The sequence below is a fragment of the Larus michahellis genome, chromosome Z (assembly GCF_964199755.1).
Source record: "Larus michahellis chromosome Z, bLarMic1.1, whole genome shotgun sequence".
NCBI classification, from domain to species: domain Eukaryota; kingdom Metazoa; phylum Chordata; class Aves; order Charadriiformes; family Laridae; genus Larus; species Larus michahellis.
In genome coordinates, this window is record NC_133930.1 from 22594728 (window position 1) to 22617987 (window position 23260).

Below are 23260 nucleotides of genomic sequence, written 5' to 3' on the forward strand. Positions count from 1 at the left end.
GGGGAGAAGCACAGAGGCTGTAAGTGCGTACACCGTGTTTGTTGCCGGCGTGGTGGTCATCGCAGGTGTAAAGCCATGCCTGGGGATGCCGGCTGCTCCGCGAGTACCCCCAGTGCCACGCTTCACCTGAAAACCCTCTTTTTCCTGCCTCTCTCTGCACAGCTCTTCTCTTCCTCTGCATGGTATCATAAGGCGCACAGATTGGCTGTTACTCCCCCATCACACTTCCCCGTGGTCTCTCTTCTTGCTCAATTTTAATTGTGTGTGACTGTTTAGGCAGCCTTTGCAATAAAAGAAATATTTGTAACTTGTAGCATTAGGGGAGATAACTTGGGGTATCAGTCTAGGTTTTTCTTCCTTTCTGCCCGTAGGAATCTTAGGCTGTATAAAAGCATTAACTTTGGAAAACTGTCACATTATGAGTGAAATGGCTAAACCAGAAGTTTGAAACAATGAGTGGAGTAGAAAACTGGAGGAGGTTTGTTGGGCTGGAAGCTATAGGCAAGGAGAGAAGGTGGAAGGTGGAGGAGATGCAGACCAGGGCAGATGTGTGGGGACTGTGCTGCGTTTCACCCCTGGTGGCAGTGTGTGCATGGAGTGCTACAGGATGGTCCCTCGTCCTCTGGGAGCTGCATGTGGCCCTTGGGCACCTGGGGGTGGCTCGGGGTGGTGGAGTGAGGGGCTGTTTGGTCATCCTACGGCTCCTTAAAAAGGGGCTGTTAGAGGAGCAGTTGCATCGGGCTCATGTTCTTTAGAAACCTCAATTCTTGGTACTCTTAGGGCGAAGCAGTGATGTGAAATCAATGTGACACCTGGGTCTTGATCGTTTTGTGTCAGTGCATGGCTGCTCTGCCCCTCCAGTTGCTCCTTGCTCCTGTGCGTAGGAAATAGGACATAAAAAAAATTGCAGTACACTACATGTTTAAGAAGAAAAATCCTTATTTCTACTGAAGGGTTCCTGGTTTTATTGTACTTTATGGGGGCTTGCTGGCTTTGGGTATTTGACTGGAGAAGTCAAAGCAACGGCACCTGAGCTCCGTCTCAGCGCTCTGTGTAAGCGGCTGTTTGTAAAATAATGATTTGTATTATTGTTGCAGGTGCTTTAGTTCTAGTTGAATTACCAACTCATTGAATGCCCATAAGAAATGGCCATCAGAATACATTGTCAGAGGGTTTCACTCCTGTGTTGGGATACGTAACGTTGTACCGGCCTAGCAGGGGGAGAAACAAGCCTTTGTGGAGCTCACCTCAGGAGACTTCACCTGCTCGTGGGAGACTCGTGGTGCTGGAGTTTTCCTCTCTGAATAAAAGAGAGTCTCGGTGTGGTGTTCACTTACCACTCAGTTTTCTGTTCATTGAACTTTTCCCTTGTACGCTGACTGTCCCGTTAGAGCATCCACTGGTGGATCAGGTTTGAGACGCTTCACAGTGTGTAACCAGGAATCATCTTCTGTTTATCACCTCCTTTTTTTTAACCCTCTTCTTTCTGCCGTTCTCTGCGCGTCTCAGTGTGGGGATGAAAATAACTTCTGGAAAATTTTTTCTACCGGTTAATAAATGACCATTTGTGTTTGGTTTCTAGGCCGAATTCACCAAGCTATGGTAACATCCCTAAACGAAGATAATGAAAGCGTAACGGTTGAATGGATTGAAAATGGAGATACTAAAGGAAAAGAGGTAAACTTAATTGTTTTAGAACTTTTCTGTTCTACAAAATCTGCGCTTTACATGAATGTTACTTTTGAATTTGCACTGGAAACAAAAAGCTAGAAATCTTAATTTACTTGATGATTCGTTGCTTACAGACTGTTTTGCACGGAAGCTGTTGGGCAAATGCTGATTTTTGTTGTATTAAATTTGACTTCCTGAGCTCTGTGTCATAGCTTTTAAATAGTTCTTTTCATCTGTTGATTTTGAGCCAGATTACAAAGACTGACCTTGTTATCCTCTTTTTACAAGTAGAAAAATCAAATTTTTGAGAGGGAGAATGACTTGCAGTTCAGACAGGAAACTAGTGGGAGAGCTAGATTAGCAATCTTCTTGTGTTTGTGTTATTGAGGAATTGAACTGCTAGTTTGTTTGCTTATTTATTTATTTTTGTCAATAATTTTCCAGCCTTGTTGCCTTGAGAAATGGTGTCTTTGTGTGTAATGCTTTGCTATCCCCTCTTCCTTTAAATTTTGAACTATGTTAGTCAGTTTCAGCTGAGATTTGGAGAAGCATCTCAAAAATAATTACACTTCACTGGTTTTGTGAAAACACAGGAAAAAGAAAAAAAAATTGTGAGAAAGTCCTGGTGATCTCATCAGCTGAGCTCATCCCTCTGGATACAGAGAATCCATACAGTAGTGAGGTCTTTGAAATATCCAGTCAGGGGAAATGGCAGCCTATAGAGACCAAAGCTATTTAAGGTTTTTAGGAAACCAAGCTTCAATAGATCCGAAGCCAGCTATTTTTAAGATCCTGCCCCTCCTCCCTTACATTTTACAGCATTTTGAATGAGGAACACTGAAAATTAAAAAAAATAGCGTGACAAATTTGACATGGTTTCAACTGTGCGTTTATTTTTTGGGTCGTTGTAATTTGTCTGTTTCTTTATACTGCCTGGGAAATTTCAAATAATTGGGATGTCTGTCTTTTTATGTTGCAGAATGTCTTTCATATTTACCACAGTAACACTAGCTACACCTGCTTTAATTTAATAATTTTACGAAATTACTAATATCTATTGGTGATTTTGAATTCATCCCTTTTCTGAAGGGTGTGTTTTCGACTAATACAAAGACCAAAGCTTAGGCTGTTTTTAGTGAACATAAAACAAGATCATTCAGGTTTTAGAATTAACAAATTATGGGGTAGAGCCACTAAATATATTTACTGTTTAATCTCAAACATAATAGGAGAAATTGAGAGAGTTAATATTGTTTTAAGGCTCATCAATGCCTTTTACATTCTTTTACACAGATTGACTTGGAGAGCATATTTTCACTTAACCCCGATCTTGCACCTGATGAAGATATTGAACCTAGTCCAGAGACACCACCACCACCTACTCCATCAACCAAAGTAAACAAAATTGTGAAGGTTGGTAATATCTACGTAACATGTTCACGTTAAACATACAGTACTCCTGTACATGCTGTTACGCTTGAATTTTTAACTTTAATTTTTGTGTCTGTGGAGCTGTTTGATAACTGTATTCCTTCCTTTTTCTTATGGTGAATAGGGGTTGCTAAAAATTTGTTAAGAATAGGTTTGGCAGAGAGAGAGGTAGGAACTAATATTTATATAACTAAATATATCTCAAGGAAAAATACAGAAGAGGTTTTGAAGATTGTTTTGAAACAGTACATATAGTTCAAGCAGCCTTCACCCTAGGCTCTTCAGGAAGGGATTTGGCAGCAACGCTGTATTGCTGATGTCATGTTTTTTTCATTCACTGGAAAGAAGCAGAGGTGGGGCTGTAGTTTACATTTTCAATAATATGGTGATTGAATAACAGAGATTTTGTTCTTTATAGAGTCGACGAACTGTGGCATCTATTAAGAATGACATCCCTGGCAGAGATAACAGAGGTAAATGTTATCTCTTTCCATTTCCAGGAAGTAAAAAATATGGGAACATTTTAACCTCCTGCTCATCTAATATTCCTTAATAGTTCTGCATTTCTCATTCGGTATGTATGCATGTGACACGTAAAAGACATGGTAGATCATCCCTAGAATTATTCCTATGTATATTTACTATTTGTACAGTATAAATTCCTATTTATATGCAAGTTTAAGCAATGTAGCATTAGGGAAGTCAAGCTGAATGAACTGAAGGTGAAAAAATTTGAAGTTAATTAATTACGCAACATTAAATCATCTGTGGACTTTTCCAAGTTAAGGCATCCTCAGTTTGCTTCAGCTTAATTGAGTGTTTCAATATACACTAAGTAGTGCACTTAAAATTCTTATGCTTTCAATTTTTTAACTTAGCTTTGTAACAGTCTGTGTGTAAACATTCATTCAAAGAGTACTTAAGCTCTTTGGGTTATTTCTTACTCTACAGTTAATAGCAAAAAATTTGCAAGAAGTGCTGAAATACCGCAGGAGGATAGGTGAAAAGTATGTATTGGATGAATACAGATGTAAAGTCTCTATAACATGAGAAAGAATAGTTACTGCTTATTCTTTTCATTTTCTCTCCTGTGTTAAACTAAACTAGCTTGTACCGATGATGGTGATGGTTCTTCTTCCAAACATTAATCTACTGTCATTAATTCAGACTAGATTCCAGTCCATTTGTTTAAACTTGAAAAACAAGCGGACTTGCATATCTTTTGCAACTGTTCATTCTCTTCTGGTGGTTGGGACCACTTTCTCCCTGCTGCCATTTGACTCTGGGGGTGTTAAACACATGGAAAATCCCACAGAGGGGATAATTTTTTTCAAACTAACATGGCTTAAATTTGAGACATCTTACTGATGGGCTCTCCTCACATCCATACACATCATCGTTTGTAGTAAATGATCTGTTTGGTATGGGATAACCCCATAACTTGTATTTTGATAGGTCCTATGCATCTTACAATTCACAATCAGCCTGAGTATTTGTTCTTTGTTGGTCTTGTAATTAAGCTTTTCTCAGCACACTGTCTTATTTCGTGTAATCAATTTCTGCTATGAACTAGATCTCCTGCGGCATTTGGAATGATCTGGGCATTTGTCTTGTCTGTCCCGCTCAGTACCTTTTTCCATAGTTGTCTCCATGTTGCACAGTGAACTGGCCTTTGTTTGGAGTGTCGTCTCTGGCTGCTAATCAAAGTCGATACCTTCACTTTCGTACTCTCCTAGCAGACTCTGTTAGGAGCATGTGCAGGAAAAGGGCCAGCTGAAGCAAAGCTGCTCGAAGCAACTCTTTGAAAAACAATTAATAGCATTCAGCTCTACCAGAGGGGCTTGCATGCTCACCACTCCCACTGCATTCACTGGGAACAGACATCACCGCATCTTCAGAAATTGGCATCCTTAGCACGTGTAGAATCAATGCATAAGTTTAGACATATCGATTGTGTCTGTATCCCTTCCAGTACAGTGTTAAAAAGGTTCAGTTCTTCCACTCACAGATTGAGCTGCAGGTTGCTGCCTTTCATTTGTATCCCTTTGCACCGCCAGAGATTGCAGGCTCCATGGGGTGGGACCATTTTGTAATGCCTAGAGAATGTGAAACAGCAGGGCTTACCTTCTTACTCAGTTTTTGGGTATAATCACAACAAAAATAAAATTTTAGCTCTTTTAAGCTTCAGGAGTGCATATCTCCAAGTACACGCTTTATTGTATGAGCATAATAAGTTGTACTAATTCTGCAGTAGAGTATTTAAAAATGTGCACGTGCAGCGTTGGTACTTAATAATTATGTTGGGTATAATACAACACCAGGATAAAAAAGGCCGCATAACAAATGTCTTTATTAATAGATTTTCTACGTGTGTGGCTCCCCTTCACCCTCAGTAAATCGTTGTGTCTGGAAAGGGGCACCATTTTATCTTGTCGTAGCGAAGCGTGTGGGAATGGGGTAGAGACGTCACTCTTCCATGTCCAGATGAGCTTTGTGCTTTTCCTTTGCAGTGGTTGGTTCTGCACGTGCGCGGCCTACTCAGCTTCCCGAGCAGTCTTCCTCCTCTCAACAGAATGGTAGTGTTTCAGATATATCTCCAGTTCAAGCTGCAAAAAAGGAATTTGGACCCCCTTGTATGTAAACCGTGTATCAAGGATTCATTCATTCTGGGCGTTACATGTACATTCTCTTGGATTATGTTGTTGTCCATAAACGACAAATGGTCTACGCGCGCAGTTGTCAGTGGGCTTCCTCAAGGGGCTTTTTCAGAGAGCTGCGGCTAAACAAATGTTCACTTTTGTCATAGTTGTGGTGGTATTTGGAATTTGTTTTTCCTTTTTTTTTTTTTTTTTTTTTTTTTCAATCATGGTGATGTTGTTTGTTCTCTTCTGATTTGCCTGGGCTTTCTTTGAATTCAAACCCAAGAGATCACATGTATCTGTCCGAATATTTTTTTGAGGGTCATTGTCCTTATATTTTTGGTCGCATGATTATTGTCCCATTCCCATTACTTTTTTATAATGTTATAATTTATTTTTTGAATTTTAGAAAATAAATTGCCGTAATTATTCTGTACTGATTTGCTCGAAAAGATAGTTGATTTAAATGCATTCTAATTACTGATAAATTAATATAGTTGAAATGTTACACTGTAAATACTAAATTCATCCAACACTGAAAATATTTTAAAATTCTATCATTTTCTTTAAGCACGTAGAAAATCTAATTGTGTGAAAGAGGTTGAAAAACTGCAAGAGAAACGTGAAAAAAGAAGGTTACAGCAGCAAGAACTTAGAGAAAAAAGAGCTCAGGTTAGTATTTTTAGCTCGGATGGATGGAAAACGTATGTCAGCAAGAGAATAAGTTTGCAAAATCACTGTGCTTTTTTCAATCTTTAATAGTTTTTATTAACTGTAATACTCTTGAAATTAAATGTTTTCATCATGCATATACGTTTGATAAATATTTTGGTGCTTGGTTGCATTGCTCTCCGAACTATTACTTTCGACAGTTTTCCCCCTCTTTTTCTTCCTACAGAAATAATTGCTTACAAGTGCTTATCTTGCCATGTGTTCTTTAGAGATCAAATACTGATGATAGCTCTTTCCTAAGGAAAATATATTGTTGAAAATAATAAAATCTTTAGCTCTTAGATGGGGCTGTTATTCTACAGGAGGTATTAAAACATTATGATAAATTGTTCTTTATGATCTTTAATGCTTTGTAGGAGATCTATTCGATGCTCAAGTTTGAACAGTGACTTTTTTTTTTCTTCAAACCAGCCTATGCATTTATAATTTACCTTTGCATCATGCAAGTGGCTTGGCAGCAAGTTGTTGGAAACTTGCACGAAAGAAATGAAGTTGCTAATCCTGTGAGAAGAATCTCTTAATATTAAATGACTTTCTGTCACAGTGGTGTAAAAGCTTTAGCAAAACTAGTAGGGTAATCTTGTTGGCAGCCCTGTGCGTATGTGTTAGTCTCTAAAGAGATACTACCAGTCCACTACTGACAGGAGAAGTGCCACCACCAAGTAAATAATTCAGGCAATTTACTTTGTGGTTTAATGATGTTTCTAACTTGACCTAAAATCACCTATGTTGAATGCATGTTCTCTAATTTCCATCCATTTACACAAATGCAAAACACTAATACGTCTTTATGTGTGAGGAACAAATATTTTTTGGCTTTATGTATTAAAATACTTTGACGTGGTACTACACCTAAAATTTCCTTTTTGTCGGTCCTGTGAAGACTCCCTTTGCCTCTAAGTCTTAAACTTCTGTATGAGGAAGCTCTGTTTGTCTTGGTGACCTGTATGTACCTGTGCTTCGTGTGGCTTTGTTTATTCCGTTGTTGTGAAATGAAGCAATAATTAGCCAAGCACTGTCTTCTAGTGGCCAAGACTTTTAAGCAGGGTGTGAAGAGTATCAGGCCAACACTTTTTCCATAACAAGCAACACTCCTTTCTGAATGTTAGAAGGAAAAGGAAACATTTCAGCAGGAAAGCATATGGTGGGGGCTTACTGTCAGCAGTTTTTGGTTCACTGTAGTCAGGGTGAACAACACCAAGGTACAGTCAACTCCTGATTACCAGCATGCAGTTTATCAGAGGTGAGGACTGTCTGTGTCCCAGGTGAAGAGACGTGATGAGCTGGCTCCCTTTCAGCTTGTTAACCCCAATGCAGTTGCTTTCTGAGAGCTCCTTCCACAACCAGCTGTGATCCAGAATTAGTTTGATATCATCTGGGGGGAACCACGCAAAACTTAATCAGGTCTGAGCACCAGCGCTGGCCATGTATGGCATCATCAGCATGTCCTCAAATGGTGTGAAAACTGACAGTCATTGGAAGAAATGACAGGATGTTTGATCGATTCTACAGAGAAACAAGCTCAGCTCACAGCAGGCTCAGGCTTAGCAAGGCATGGAGGTGCTCCATGCATGGCCTCTTCTTTGTCCGTTTGCTCTGGTACTGATGGCTCCAGGTGTAGGGATGGATGGTCTTCTGAGCCTGGGTGTAGCCTACTGTGTATCCTTGGGATTGCTTCTGCTTTTTGGGGGGGAGTCTAGAAGCGTTAGAAGAGGTTCCAATGCATCCACGTAACTGTAGGTGTTAAAACTCAAGACCAGTAGTTGAATCAAGCTCCTTTAACCGGCTCAGATCCAGCAGGGTTGTGTTCGGAGCAGCTGGGCTGCCAGCACCATCCTCTGTGGTGTGTGTCGTACCTGTGCAATGGAGCGTGTCTGTGGCACCGCCTTGTCTCAGACTGGGAAGCATCGACTGTAATTGCTGTCAGCTGGTGTGTTGGGAGGTGTTTCTTTAGTATGAAGGTCCTCGCAAAGGTGGGAGTAATTTCTCTTTCTTGGGAGATGGTTAACGAGTCCTCAGTTGAAAAGTATTTTCTATTACATGCCAGGTAAAAACATTAAATAAGAAAGCATGTAATTGCTTTGCTTTATGATTAGTAAATTGGGTACGTCATACTGGAAAAAGGCATTAAACTCGCGTTTGAGACATTTCTGGTGTTTTGGAGAAAAAAAAAAATTCCAGTTAATGAATAGAGAAGATACTGAAATTAGTCCACTTCGTGGGGGGAAAAAAAAGTACATTAGAAATTCTGTTGCTTTCTTCCTTAGGATGTTGATGCTACAAACCCAAATTATGAAATTATGTGTATGATAAGAGATTTCAGGGGAAGTTTGGATTATAGACCACTGACAACTGCAGATCCTGTAAGTACCCCAGCAACATGAAAATTTTTTATCCTATTCTATTTTTGTTATGTATGTTCAGTTTTTTCAATGTATACTTCTGTCTGTAAACATGAAAAAGTAAGTAGTTTAATATATATTAATGTTCATTATAACATGGGTTTATTTTTTCTGTAATTTGATGATATATGAATTAGTAGGTATGGAAATTTCTAGGTTACTAAATCATTGTTAATTGTTTTATGCTATTTAAATATCTTTTAACTATAAAATAGTATCAATACGTACTAAGTAGTCACTCAGCCTCTGTATTGTAAATTTTCCTGGGATGCTAGGGGATGTGCCTACACATCCCTTTAAACTCCTCTGAAAAATCCTGTTGAGTATAAAGATTAATATTTGATTTTGAAGGTGAAGAGGGCCTTTACTTTGTGGAGAAGTCAGAGGAGCAGAATCCTTAAATGAAGAAGATTATCAGATCTCTGTGGAAATCAGATTGTGGCAATTTCTGTTGATAGCATATCTACACTGTTAGACCTGGATTTGCTTGTAATGTTCCAAGGTACCAGGTACCCTACACGATTATATCACTGTCCACAGGGAGCTTTGTTAATGTATGATTCTCCCTTTGGGGTTCTCGGCTGTTGTTCAGACACAAGGGGCTTTTTATGTGTTCAGATGACTCACTGTCTTGGAAATTTCTCTTCCTTTAAATGATAGGTTAATTAATTCCGTAATAGAAGTAAAATAAAGTAAACTGTGGTATAACTGGAATTGGAGTATAGTTCACGGACAGGTTGTTTCCTTTGCAGATTGATGAGCACAGGATATGTGTTTGTGTACGAAAGCGACCACTCAATAAAAAAGGTATGGCCATTGAAGATTTTTCTGAATTTCTTTCTCTGAAAAACTTCTTCTGATAGCAGTATTACTTATGTTAAAGAGATCTAGAAATACTGATCAAAGGTGAACTGTTACAGAAGACAATATGTGTGACAGACCCAGAAAATTCATAAACTTGTCAGTAGTTTGTTACCATTTTATGGATTGGGAGCTAAGGTGCAGAGAGGCAGCAGTTTTTTTCCAAGGTCATCTAGGATAAATTTAGTTGAACTGGGAATTAATTTTACTGTAAATTCTTCAATAATCTTACAATGTGCTAGGATCACCATTCTTTTAAACTGTCCTTCAAGTGATCTCCTGAGCAGAGAGCTACCCAGTGAAAACTTTCATACACATTTTTTGTACATGTATTTTTATACTTTCAAATGGTCTTGAATCAGACATCGAGGGAGCAATTCAGGTGCCTAAACGCTGATGTTTTATGACATGTTAGGTGCCCAAACGTGTCCAAGACATCCTTGCAGGGCTAGTGGATTACAGACAAACTGGAGATTGGTATCCCCTGGAACTGCTGTTCAGGGCTGGGCAAGATACCCTGTGGCATATGAAATGCCACTAAAAAAATACTAGGTACTGGAAAGACTCCCAAGTGACTTTTTTTATATGTGTTTAGTGTTACAACTTTTTTTCTTACTGCCTGTTCATCAGACTGGAGTCTGTATTACAGAATAAAAAGTTCAGGTTTTGAACTCCAGTTAAATACCAATCTTTCATGAAGTTCTTTACTTTGAGCAGGAAATTAAGAACATAAATGCTTCTGGATTGCAGCCTGTCTGAATCCAGCTCTTAAGTCAGCTGACTTCCGTTTTGAAAGGTGTTTTCCTTCACTTTCTATTGCATTTTGTTTATCTAAAGGATTCAAAGAGGATTGATCTGACTCTGAAACAACATGAGATACACTTATTATTTTTGTACTGTCAGAACTACACATTAAGGATTATCTGGAGCATATCCAGAGAAAAATGGGAGAATTCTAAGGGAAGGGAAAAACATATGTTGATACCAGTATAAAGTTAGGTTTTTTCTTATTTTTTTTCCCTACATGTTGCTGCTCCCCCTACTTCATTTTTTTCTTCATTTTTACCTTTACTGTTTTCTTGTTCCCTGCATTTTTTTCTCTTAGTGATCTGAAAGGGATGCATAATCTCAAAAATTGTTTAATTGAAACTATTTTGCATAACCTATTTAATAAAAGCATTCAACATACAAGTCTGGTAGCAGCTGAATTTCTGTTTCAGCAATGGAAGTTGTCTTTAATAAATATGACTTAAGAATCTGATGCATTTGGGGGAAATGTCACCTTCTACCTTTGCTGAAGGTGGACAAAGTGAAATTACAGTGAGTGAGTGCAATTTGTCATGGGGCATGAGTTGGGATTCAGTTGTAGGATGTGATTTTGTGAAAGTTGCATATCTTAGGTATTAGTGGTTTGTAGCTGTAGAAAAATAGTTCAGAGGTGTTTGTAGGAATATGAGTGTCTAAGTAAAAGTGAGGTTGGCACTAAAGTTATTTTGCGTTTTTAAGAATAAGCTATAGTAAAAAGGTACCAATGAAATAATCTATGCAGGGGATGGGCCGTAGAGATAATCTAGTATTCACATGATACAATCTTCTGAAAACACACACCTCATAAGAAACAGTAATTCTCACGCCACATTTTAAAATGGAAGAGTATAAAAGAATCTGAGATACTAGTGCGTAACCCCCTGAAGAGAAAAAATAAAATTAGTTTGTTTTGTCAGTCTCACTAACACAGAATTACCACCAAAATCTTTAGGTGTTCTCAGCACCAACTGATATGTGGATTGGCTTTGTACGAACTAGGTGTTCAGATTGACACTTTAAGATTTTATTTTAGTGACGTATATTTATAATTGAGAAATGTATGGTGGGTTTCAGAGACACTATTCCAAATTTTCATCAGCAAGGGATACAGGTTCTCAAAAAAAATACCTTGGAGCAGGTAAATGTCTTATTCCAAACAATTGTTTAAGAAAAATCGTCTTTTTACTGCTTAAACTAAAAAGCTTTTGCTGCAAAGAATTGACCATCATACATCTCTTTTCATCACCATTCCTTATTTTTTTCTCTGTGATTTCTGCAGATAATTGCATTTTATTTTATTGCAGTGCAGTTGAAAAATGGATTATATAGTGACTTGAATGCATATTTCTGTTGGTCTATGTCATGCAATGGGAACCATTGTACTGTTTGATCAGTATGTTAACTGATGAAAAGATTTCTATCTGATGGTATAAAGCCACATCAAATTCTTGAACTGCATGCCTCAAGAAATTTTACATAGAAATGCAAGTAGGTCACATTGGTGATCCGAACTGTACACACAAAGGATCTTTATTTTTGTGCATGTAATGGATCACTAGGTTCTTTGCTTTGCTGGCTTGCATCTCGTACAACAATTAGCAGTAAATTGTAGTACTGTGTAGTAATTACAACCTGGGATCTCACTGTTGAAATCGCATCTAGATGGCTTTTGTTCATTCCCAGTGATAGGAAGGATTATTAGCACTTACAGCTTTTTCTGCTGTAAGGTATTTTTTAGAGAGAATTTTTCTTTAGAGATATATTTAGAGTATATTTTAGGTTCCAGGAGGAATACACAAATCAAAATGTCTGTGTAGAATGAAAGCAATATTTTTGGGTTTGAAAGCTGTGAACATACACTGTAACATCAAGGATTTAGGGAAAATAAAAAGATAAAACTTTAAAATAAAGTATATTATTATAAGGATATGAATTTCTTTGTGTTTTTAAGTGTGACATTCCTAGCTCAGTGTCCAGTTTCTTCCATAGAGAAGTTATTTCTAAAAACTCAAAGGATACGGCAGTAATCTATAAAATAGTATAGAAGCCCTGAGGAAAAAGAACTCAAGTCTGTGGAAAGTGTTATTACAGAATCCATAACAGGCTACAATGACAGTGCTATAATTAATGACCTTAGTTTTTCTAATCAGTTTTGTACAACATCTCTTTAATTTCTAGCAATTGGTAGGATAGGATGACTGGACTTCCAAGATGAAATCTCTTACTCAGCAGATTACTGTCTAGGCATTGGAAGCCCAAATCTATTGCAGTGCTGTTACTTGGAGGAGCTGTGTTATCTGAGATGTTATAAGAGTGTAAACAATGGAAAAAATATAAAAAAAAAAAAAAGATATGTTGCTAGTTAAATATTTATTTCATTTATTTTATAGAAACTCTAATGAAAGACCTTGATGTAATAACAATTCCTAGTAAAGATGTTGTGATGGTACATGAACCAAAACAAAAGGTGGATTTAACAAGGTACCTAGAAAACCAAACTTTTCGTTTTGATTATGCCTTTGACGACACGGCTCCTAATGAAATGGTTTACAGGTATGTGTATATGCCTTTTTTTTTTTGACTCTTTTTTCTCGTGTGCCTCCCATGTCAGTAACTGTGGGCGTACCTTGGTCATGGGCTTTACTCCTATTCTCTGTGTTACCAGACGTGTATATTGCTACCTCCATTCTTTTGCCTGTTTACTTTTATTTTAACTCTTTATCCTGAATTCTTCACCTGAAATGTCGTCTCCACCTCCATTGACATCAGTCCTGCCCTCAGTCCTCCTCCAAGCCCAGCTGGTTTCCAGGCTCTCGCATGGATTGCCTGCCTCCTCAGCTACTGAGTATTTGAACAACTTCATGAGCTCTCAGTTTGCCTCAGGGTTACTGTCTTATTAATAGTGTGCGTGCCACACCTGAGGAACCTGAGTGATGGCTTTTGGTCTTCAGGAAACTTGGAAGAAAAGGACAGCCCCAGCCCCAAAGAGCTTGCAGTTTCAATATAAGATAATCCAGAGATGGAAACAAATCAGGAGAGGGTGGAGAAAGTGTACCAAAAAAGCAAAAGAAGTTATATTGTTGTGTTGCTGAGATACCTGAGCTGGCTTGGCTGCTGGAAGCAGTTTGGCTGATGTAACACAGAGGTGCATGGAGCTAAGTTTTCTTGCTCAAAATGCCAAATCTTTCTGGTTTAAAAACAACAAACCCAAAACCAGCAACAAAGACACATGGCCACTTTCAGACCCAAGGTATTTGAATCTTCATTTTCTCCTTTATTCTTCTGTTTCACTCCCACAGCTGGCACAGAATAACTCACACAGCACTTTTTAAAACGCGTTTAGAAGTAGCCGTTTACCTTGTACAAGTCACTGAACGGAGGAGATACAGTAGCAGGCAAGCTTAGACACCACAATAGGTAATAATCTTGGTATGCGGTCTAAATGCTTTGAAGCTTTTTGCAGGTAATATTGGTATTAGAAAGGAATTTGATGAAGATAATTTTCCTTATGCTTGGAAAATTATTCCCATAGCCTTAAGGAGTAGTGACAGAGAAATATTTTAATTCTTGTTTTTTAATGCGACAACTGGGAAGTGAAAGTTAGCATCGTATCCTCATTGATGTTGGATGCTAACATCCTGTCAGTGGATAGCAGAAAATTCACCATAAAAGAATTATTAAAAAAAAAAAAAGGAAAAAATGAAAAATTCTGTTTTATGTTTGATATAATTAGGAGGAGAAGGGTGGCAAAAGGAAAATCTATGTAGTCTGTTAGTTTACACTAACAAAGGACTTCTAAAGAGCAGACCTGTGCCCCTGGAGATGTCTGTCTCTAAAAGTTGTTTACTGGTAGCATCTTTCCCTTCTCAGTGCTGAAGACCTGCAGGAGAGTGATCCATCTGGTGATGTGTGCCTCCTGCAACAGTTCTCCTCCTGCTTAACAATCAGTTCTTCTGATCTCCCTCCTTCCTGTTGTTTATCTTTGTGAGCAGAGCGTTTAACTGTGAGGGGTGGCTTTTGGCATACACTTGTAGTTTTGTAGTGAGTTTTCTCCAGCCCATTTTTATTAGTTATGTAATACATTAATGGTAACGTGGGAAAGTATCGGAAGATAGAATTGCAGAATCAAAGAATTGACTAGGTTGGAAGGAACCTTTAAGATCCGAGTTGAACCATCACGCTAACTCTGACAAAAGCCATCACTACATCGTGTCCCACAGCACCACGTCTACAAGTCTTTTAAATACCTCCAGGGATGACGACTCCACCACTTTCCTGGGCAGGCTCTTCCAATGCTTGACAACCCTTTGAGTGTAAAAATTTTTCCTAATATCCAATCTAAACCTCCCCTGGCGCAACTTGAGGCCGTTTCCTCTTGGCCTATCACTTGGTACTTGAGAGAAGAGACCGACCCCCCACCTCTCTACAACCTCCTTTCAGGTAGTTGTAGAGAGTGATAAGGTCTCCAGTCAGCCTCCTTTTCTCCAGGCTAAACAACCCCAGCTCCCTCAGCTGCTCCTCACAAGACTTGTTCTCCAGACCTCTCACCAGCTTCATTGCCCTTCTCTGGACCCGCTCCAGCACCTCAATGTCTTTCTTGTAGTGAGGGGCCCAAACCTGGACACAGTATTCGAGGTGGGGCCTCGCCAGTGCCAAGTACAGGGGGAAAAGATGCTTGTATTCATACTGAAATAGTAAATCTCTAGTCTGTGTAGCAGTACAGGCTTTTTCCTTTTCTCTCATGTGGCACAATAATGATATTACTTGAAGGGCAATCTCCTTCAAGGCCTCCTGAAATAGCAGAAGTAAGAGCAAGACAGGCATCATCATCTGTTCTCACCAGAACTTCAGGGTCACAGTGGGGAGAAAAAATGTGTGGCAAGTTACTCCAGTTTTGTCCAGTATGCTAAAATTACTCACTGTATTCCTATACTGAAAAATGTTCTTCAGTTTGAGGGAGAAAAGTACTACTCTTTTAAAATTATTATTATTTTGCTTAAGCTGTATTTTAAGTATTTTTGAATCTATGAGCCAACACACTGAGTTGCAAGTTTTCATTAATATTAAAAAACATGCACTAGTTCGAGTGGGTATGCCTTTTGAGTTTTAAAGGAGAACTAGAGTTTACATTTCTGAAAGATTAAGATTGCAAATAAAGTTTCTAGTAGAAGTAAAGTTGTAATGTTTTGGCATGGTACCATTTGGAGTTGTATAACGCTTTATGAAAACTTTTCTAGATATGTTTGTATTTTGTCTTAATTTAAAAGAGATATAATTATGTCCCTTTTTTATAAATCAGCAAAATAAATAATTTCAAATTCAGAAATAATGGAGTGTGCTACTTAGGTGGATGGGCTTTGTGAAATTTTGTATTTCATATAAAAAAACCAAACATCAAAACATGGGAATATCCTCTTGAGGGCAAAGAAAGTGTATGTTTAGAGGAAGCAAAAAAGGAAGACTAAAGCTTGTCAGGAATCATCTGGTATTTTTTGGATGAAAATTAATGATTCAGTTAAGCTTAGATTTTTGCATAACCCTCGGTTGCTGAATGGCTGGGTCTTGCCCGTAGTGTTTTTGTAAGTGATCTTGTGTTTGTTCCAAAGTGGGATGAAAGAAGATTGTAACACCTCCATGTTTCTGTAAAAAATTGTTCCTGTTTCTGTCACCTAAAGGTACTTTATGTGTAAACACGTGGAAAAAGTTTAGAAGGAAAGACTTTTGCAGAGAGACTCTTACCGCCCTCCATTAATTTACCCTTTGCTTTTGGAGTTTTTCATGAAATAATGGTGATAAGCAGCCAAAGTAGGAACAATAACTCTATGTTTTTGTGAAGTAAAAATTAATTCTCTAAAACAAAAAAACGATACTTTGAATAATATTTTTTGACACATCAAAAAATACTTCAGGGATAACTAGATTTTTCCGTTCTGAGGAACTTGGGTATCCATTTTCTTGGACCTTTTCTCAGCGCATGTATGTTCTCAAAATACTAAGATGTGCAATGTTGTTGTGGCCACTTGTCTTCTAAATTTAATCTTCGAAGCTGACTTGGGGAGAAAAAAAAAGCCCAACCCAAAATATACCAGAATTTTAATATTGGCAAAATCTAAGTATTTATCCGTTCCGCTGTTCAACTTCGATGCCTTCTAATTCTGTCTTCTTTATGGAGCTCCACACTCCATGTAGTATGCTGTGCTGTGTTGCATCATTAAAGCAAGGAATTCTTTTTTTCTTAGGCTTTAAAGGAGGATAATATTGTAAAATCAATGGGAGAGACCTTGTAACTTTTATTTGATTGCTTAGGATATTTTTAACGCTTTGGAGCTGGTAGTCTCTTTAGTTCAGGAATTAATGTAGAGATGTCCTTTGGCCTCTTGAAGTACAGGACCAGTTTCGTTGCTTCTGGCTTTAAAATTTATAGCATCCTTGTGGTAGTAGCATCTTAAAGTAATTCAATTTCTAAAGTACTGCTGGTTTTTTGCATTTAAGGTTTACAGCTCGACCATTGGTGGAGACCATATTTGAAAGGGGAATGGCCACATGTTTTGCATATGGGCAAACAGGCAGTGGAAAAACCCATGTAAGTATTTCTTCTACATGTCAGCAATACGCTTCTTTTTATGTATGATACACTTAAATAAGTTCTAATAAGTAACATGTAAGTAAGTTACAGCTCCGTGATTTTTATAGTGTATTTTAGATTGATTTTTTTTTTTTTTTTTTTAAATTTAGACTATGGGTGGTGACTTTTCAGGAAAGAACCAGGATTGTTCTAAAGGAATATATGCACTTGCAGGTGAGACATAATTGGTCTGTTGGCTTTTTTCAGATTAGTTGAGATAAATTTTCTACTTCCTGTCATACAAAACATTAGGGTCTACATATTTTACATTACAGTGGAGCGTTGGTAACATCAAAAGTAGTTCCTAAATATGTAGTCTTTACACAGTAAAGTAAATGTGTGTATAGATTACTTCAAAAAATGTAAGAAATATAATGGATGATTAGTTAAGTTTATACTTTTGGGGTCTTCTGCATCTTCAAATGTAATGTTGCAGTTTAAACTGCAATGTTTTAGACTTGGTTGACTGACCTTTTCTGTTATACTTGCAAGATACGAGAGAAGCTGTAAAATAGACTGTTACACATTAATGACTCTTCGCTAAATGAAAATACATAACAAGATTTCTTTTTATTCTGGAAATGTATTCACAGCTCGAGATGTCTTTTTAATGCTAAAGAAACCAAACTATAAGAAGTTAGAACTTCAAGTATATGCAACATTTTTTGAGATCTACAGTGGTAAGGTAAGTACCTGATCTTTCTCTGAGGAAGGTGGCATTTCTCTTTCACAAACAAGATTTTGAGCTTGTCACATAAAAGATTTTTTTCCTCTTTGTACTAAAAGCTTGATTTAAAATAATTCTTTACCCTTCTCTTCCAATCATGTTTTTCCGTGGAATGCTTTGCATATTTTGTTACGGGATTTGAAATAAAAGTGTTTTTTAAAGGTCCTCTTTAACTGTTCTGTTTCCCCCCCTCCCTAAGGTTTTTGACTTGTTGAACAGGAAGACAAAGTTAAGAGTGTTAGAAGATGGTAAACAGCAAGTCCAAGTGGTGGGATTACAGGAACGGGAAGTCAAATGTGTTGAAGATGTTCTTAAGCTTATTGAAATAGGCAACAGCTGCAGGTATCTCCCATAGGTTACACCAGTTTTTCATTATACATTAAAGAATCAGAACAAGATTTCTTGGGGGTCCCTTTATAGTGATGGCTTTTCAATATGCAGTGGATTTTTTGATGATGTTGGCTGCAAATGAGGAATCTGCCTGCCTTTTAAATAAACATGTTTAGAGTTTCTCTGTCTCCTAGAGAGAAGTAACTGATTTTTCTACAAGAGGTGAACCGCATGCCTTATGTAAGCAGCTTACTGACTTAAATTCACATCACTTATAATCTGGAACACTGCCAGATTCTTCATCTCTGAAAGGCCTTGATACATAGTGACAGAAGTTAAGCATAAAATTTTTATTTTTTTTTTTAAGAATCCAGCTTCATTGTTTTTAAAATTAGCCTTGTGCATAGACTGCTGCCTGATCAGATAAAAAAAGCCATCAGCATTTTACAAGTAAGCTCTGTGATAATCTGAAATCTTTGAAGATCTAATTATTCTTACTTTCAAAAGAGAGGTAAAATGTTACTAATCTTCCATTTCTTTTTGAAGACATGGAAAAAGAGGTATAATTGTACTATGTACATCTAGTTGTTAGGGTTGTATCTCTAGTGTCCTCAAGAACATTAGACATGCTGTCAACATACGTAAGAAAATACAGGACTGACCTGAAAAAACTAACGTTCTGAGGTTAGCGTGTTTTAACATGTATGGTCCTTCGCCTGTTCATATGTCCTTCCCTTCTCTCCTTTTGTTTAAAGGACATCTGGCCAGACATCTGCAAATGCACATTCATCTCGAAGCCATGCAGTGTTTCAGATTATTCTCAGAAGGAAAGGGAAATTGCATGGTAAATTTTCTCTGATTGATTTGGCTGGCAATGAAAGAGGAGCAGATACTTCCAGTGCAGATAGGCAGACGCGACTGGAAGGTGCGGAAATTAACAAGAGCCTTTTAGCACTCAAGGTAACTGAAATGTTTCCATTGCCTTTGAGTAGGTGGAAGCCTTCTACATATAATAGCAATGACTGTTGAAATGGCTGTGTTTGCAGGCTTTGCTTGTCTACATTGTCTACTGATGTGACAGGTAAAATAATGTATTGATTTTTCCTCTAAATGCCTGAAGGAACACTTGGTAATTACCAAGTAGAAACATAGCAGAACATTGTGCTATCAACTTGCATGTAGTTTTTAAAAAAAAAAAAAAAAACCACCCAGAACCTCAACAGAAAGTCCCCCGTGGTTGAATTTGAAGACTTTTCTGATAAATATCTAAAATGGGAGGACAGGTGACTGACTTCGGTGCTCAAGGTCTGAAATGCTAACTGGAAATATTCTTACTGATGCCAGTATTTGTTTCTTTTTAATAAAAAATAAAGTTATAGCATATTTATTTACTGCTGTTAATGCATTCACTAAAGCAACACAATAGCATCATATCCAGAAAGAACTAACAAATAGATTAAATTAACCCTTGAAAGTTGGAATCCATTTTTGACTACTCTTCTTCATAGCAAATTGTCTGATAGAGTCACTTCACTGTTGTTCATACATTCATGCAGGACACATCAAGAGAGGTAAGAAAGGTTATTTAAATATTCATGTGCCTTTTTTTTTTTGTTTGTTTTATAGTACTCAAAAGAGGTTCAGTCTAAATAGGGAAAGTAATTTTTTGGTCTCAACTAGGGAAACAGTAGTTTGGAATGTCTCAGGACTTAACCTCTGTTAGTTTTGCTTAGGTTTACTACTGTCAGCACCAGCACTGTGGGTTTATGTGAAGAATCTGAACCCCAAAATCACTGTGCTTACTTCTTTATCCCCAGTATAAGCTTGAGCGATGACTTGTATCTGACTCTAAGCAGATCTCACAAAACACCACAAAATTGTAATGTATAACGTGTCATTACAAAATTGTAGGACATGTTGAAAAATTGGAAGCAGCAGTTCCAAAACTGTGGCCTCTTTTGATTTAGCATCAAAGTGAATAATGCAAGAAACGCTGTGTTGACATTATTACTTGTTTCCAAATATAATGGAATAACGCTGGTTTGGGTTTGGGTTTTTAGTGTTTTTTTCTTTTCAGTTTACTTGTTGTTTTTGTACTGCCTGGTGCCTTCAGTGCAACACCCAAACTACATACTTAGTTCATTTTCATACAACTTGCCTTTTTAATTATAGTGAAAAGTTCTGCTGCTGCCATGCTAATGGTTGGATCTAAATTATATGGGCAAAGGGAAATAAAAACAAGTGGAGGTCTTACAGAGGTCTAAACAGCGGTACAAGCAGATAAAAGTTTCTCAATGATATGTTAGTTTTCCATTTTCCATCTGTCCCCAAAAATATTACATAGCTTTTTCCATGTGTATTCAAGAGCCTTAAAGTTATTGTCAAGTTCAAATGAAGCTAGTATGTTGTGAGGAGTGGTCTTTGGTGCTAATCCAAGATTTGCTGTTTGCATCTGGATATCAGTCCTGTCTTAACCTGTTCAGATTTTTGGTACAGGAAGTTATTTCCGTAATGTCTTGACACGGAAATAGTGTTGTCGTTCTGTTACCTGGTTTTCTGAGCTGTGATGAAAAGCAAAAGTAGTTAAAAACTCCATTAATTTAGAAGCTGGCAGTGTCTTCCTCTAATCCTTTTACTAGTAAGGAGGTAATCCAGTTCCATTTTTTCAAGAGTAAGCAAACTAAAAATCATTATAGTAAATTAGAATATCTTAATTAAACTTGTTGGTTGCCATATCAGTAATTCAACATACACATTTGTTACAGTTTTTAGTTTGTAATGTCACTTGTTGAAAATCTTGTTGCCCCTCTTCCTGTCTGATCTACTTTTCTCCTTTTGTAAGTATAGTAGTAATGTACAAATTCAAAAAAATTCAAGGAATGCACTGCCTTGCTCACCTATGAGTATTGAGTCCTTTCTAGCATTTGCATGTGAAACTCACGTTCAACAAGCTTCAGTCTTTCTGTTTATCTGAGCTGTGTCCCTTCTATAAAATTCAGCTGGTGAATTTTTAAAATACTCACTTCAGTTGGAGCCAACTTGCCCTTGTTTGTTCTATTCTGTATCATGGCAGTTTTATTCTGAGTCCATTTTTAGTTCCGTGTTACGCTGTTTCACAGTTGCAATGATTTCTTGGATTACCATCCCACAGTTTCTAGCCTGGCTTTTGGAAGAAGCTGTTTCTAGGAGATTTCAAAATGCCACAAGGATATGGCTGCAGCTGGCAGATTAGCTGAACTACTGTAGAACTACTCATGTAACACAAAAGCCATTCCATTTGTTAGTGCTGCTAAAAGCAAAGCGCTAATTTGAAAAGCTTTTGAAGTATGGTTGTTTGAAGAAGTTCTGTGTGTAGAGGTGTTAGAACTGTACCAAGGAAGCCATGCGTCTCAAGAGGTGCCTGTACACAAAGTATTAAGGCAAAGGCAGAAACTGGAATTAATGATCAAAATACGACGACGATGACAACACCGCCACAGAAATTTAAATTTGGACTTTCTCTGCATAAGAAGTAATTTGTTAGCTGATGTTAGATCTCTGAGTGGGCAGAAGTGATGTTTAGATTAGTGCAGCCTTGGTTTGCACTATTGTACTTAGTTGCTGCTATAACTTCTATAGTAATTTCATAATATTTACATCTGTACAGTATTTCTTACTGGAATTCTCCAACCAATTGCAAATATTAGTTTAGCCCCATGCCCTTGTGAGTGAAAGAGGAGACCTTATCCCTGTTTTTTCACATGAAGAATATTTTAAAATAGGGAATTACTTACTAGGTTTCCGACCTGTTGCAGCTTTCACAGTAAGAGACAGAATCAAAGCTGCTGCTTTTAACTGGTAGAGTTAACACGTGTCCCTGCCCACGCTGCTTCTGCTGGCAGACATTGTAGATCATTCAGGCTTTTGCAGCTGAAAATCAGTAATAATAATTAGTCTGGACATCTAACATCAACATTGATTTTTTTGTTTTTTTGTTCTGTTGTTGGATGCAACAGATGCAAACATTTTGGATGATATTCAGGAAGTTTTTAGGCACCTAAGTCCTTTTTAAGTTCCTGCCTCTCTACGGAGTTTAATGAGAGGTAAAAGCCTAACACTTCTTGAATCCAAGCTTTAATGATAAATCTCAATGATATTTTAGAGGACAGCAACCTAACTAAGGCACCTATTTTCTGATTTTGAATTGCATTTGTATTATATTTATTCAACCCATGTTAAAGAAAAATAAACAAACCTGTTTTTTCTTTCAGGAGTGCATTAGAGCCTTAGGCCGAAATAAACCTCATACACCCTTCAGAGCAAGTAAACTTACTCAGGTGCTAAGAGATTCATTCATAGGAGAAAACTCCCGTACCTGTATGGTAAGTTGACTTGATTAACTGTTTGTTCTAAGAATTACAAAGAGAAAAGATGCTGGGAATTTAGGCTTTTGTGTTTAAAATGGGTCACTTGCTACTGGCAATGTGTTGGACTTAAATTTATCCACTGACACTGTACGTGGAGCGAAATTTTTTCTGCTCCCTTCTCACTTTCTATTGGCCTTTCTTATTTCTTGTTCTGGTTTTCTCGGTAGGCATCTAGCTAGAAACACTTCTAGCTTGGGATGTTTTTTCTTTGTTTGTTTATTTTTAATAATGTCTTAATTATGAGAGTATTGTTTGTTGACTCAGAACTTTGGAAGAGGTTGTGTAGACTGGAGTGCACTGGTGAGTTACGATCTTTAAATGACAAAGACAAATTTAAAGTTGGTATCAAAGGCATCAGAATGTGCTCTAGGCTGTTGAGGGGAGGGGGGAAATAGTTGGGATAGATGGGATGAATAGTTGTTTATTGTATAAATCTGGATTTGCATCAGTCTGAAAAACAGGATTCTTCTGTCAGATGGTGGAAAGGACAGATAAAAGCACTGATGTCCAGTCAATTTATTTGTGCATCCTTAACATTTCTCCTTATGGAAATGCAAACTGTCTGCGAGGCTTGTTTATGTTGGTTACTTTTCGGAGACTCCTTGAATTAATTTGGCCAGAGGCCAGAG

General features: G+C 37.6%; 1 protein-coding gene across 7 annotated transcripts in view; it reads left to right on the forward strand.

Moving 5' to 3' along the window:
* KIF2A (kinesin family member 2A) overlaps window positions 1–23260 on the forward strand; it is a 55738-nt gene that overhangs the window by 19301 nt on the left and 13177 nt on the right. For 4 of the 7 annotated variants that reach the window (XM_074569237.1, XM_074569233.1, XM_074569236.1 and 1 more), the window contains exons 2-15: window positions 1583–1677; window positions 2965–3084; window positions 3521–3575; window positions 5613–5735; window positions 6313–6413; window positions 8741–8836; window positions 9628–9682; window positions 12934–13096; window positions 17036–17126; window positions 17279–17342; window positions 17762–17853; window positions 18095–18237; window positions 18981–19185; window positions 22476–22586. In XM_074569237.1, the coding sequence (XP_074425338.1) occupies window positions 1583–1677; window positions 2965–3084; window positions 3521–3575; window positions 5613–5735; window positions 6313–6413; window positions 8741–8836; window positions 9628–9682; window positions 12934–13096; window positions 17036–17126; window positions 17279–17342; window positions 17762–17853; window positions 18095–18237; window positions 18981–19185; window positions 22476–22586 (1514 nt within the window). The remainder of the gene's footprint in view (window positions 1–1582; window positions 1678–2964; window positions 3085–3520; window positions 3576–5612; window positions 5736–6312; window positions 6414–8740; window positions 8837–9627; window positions 9683–12933; window positions 13097–17035; window positions 17127–17278; window positions 17343–17761; window positions 17854–18094; window positions 18238–18980; window positions 19186–22475; window positions 22587–23260) is intronic. The other 3 variants (XM_074569235.1, XM_074569239.1, XM_074569238.1) reach the window with 2 other exon arrangements.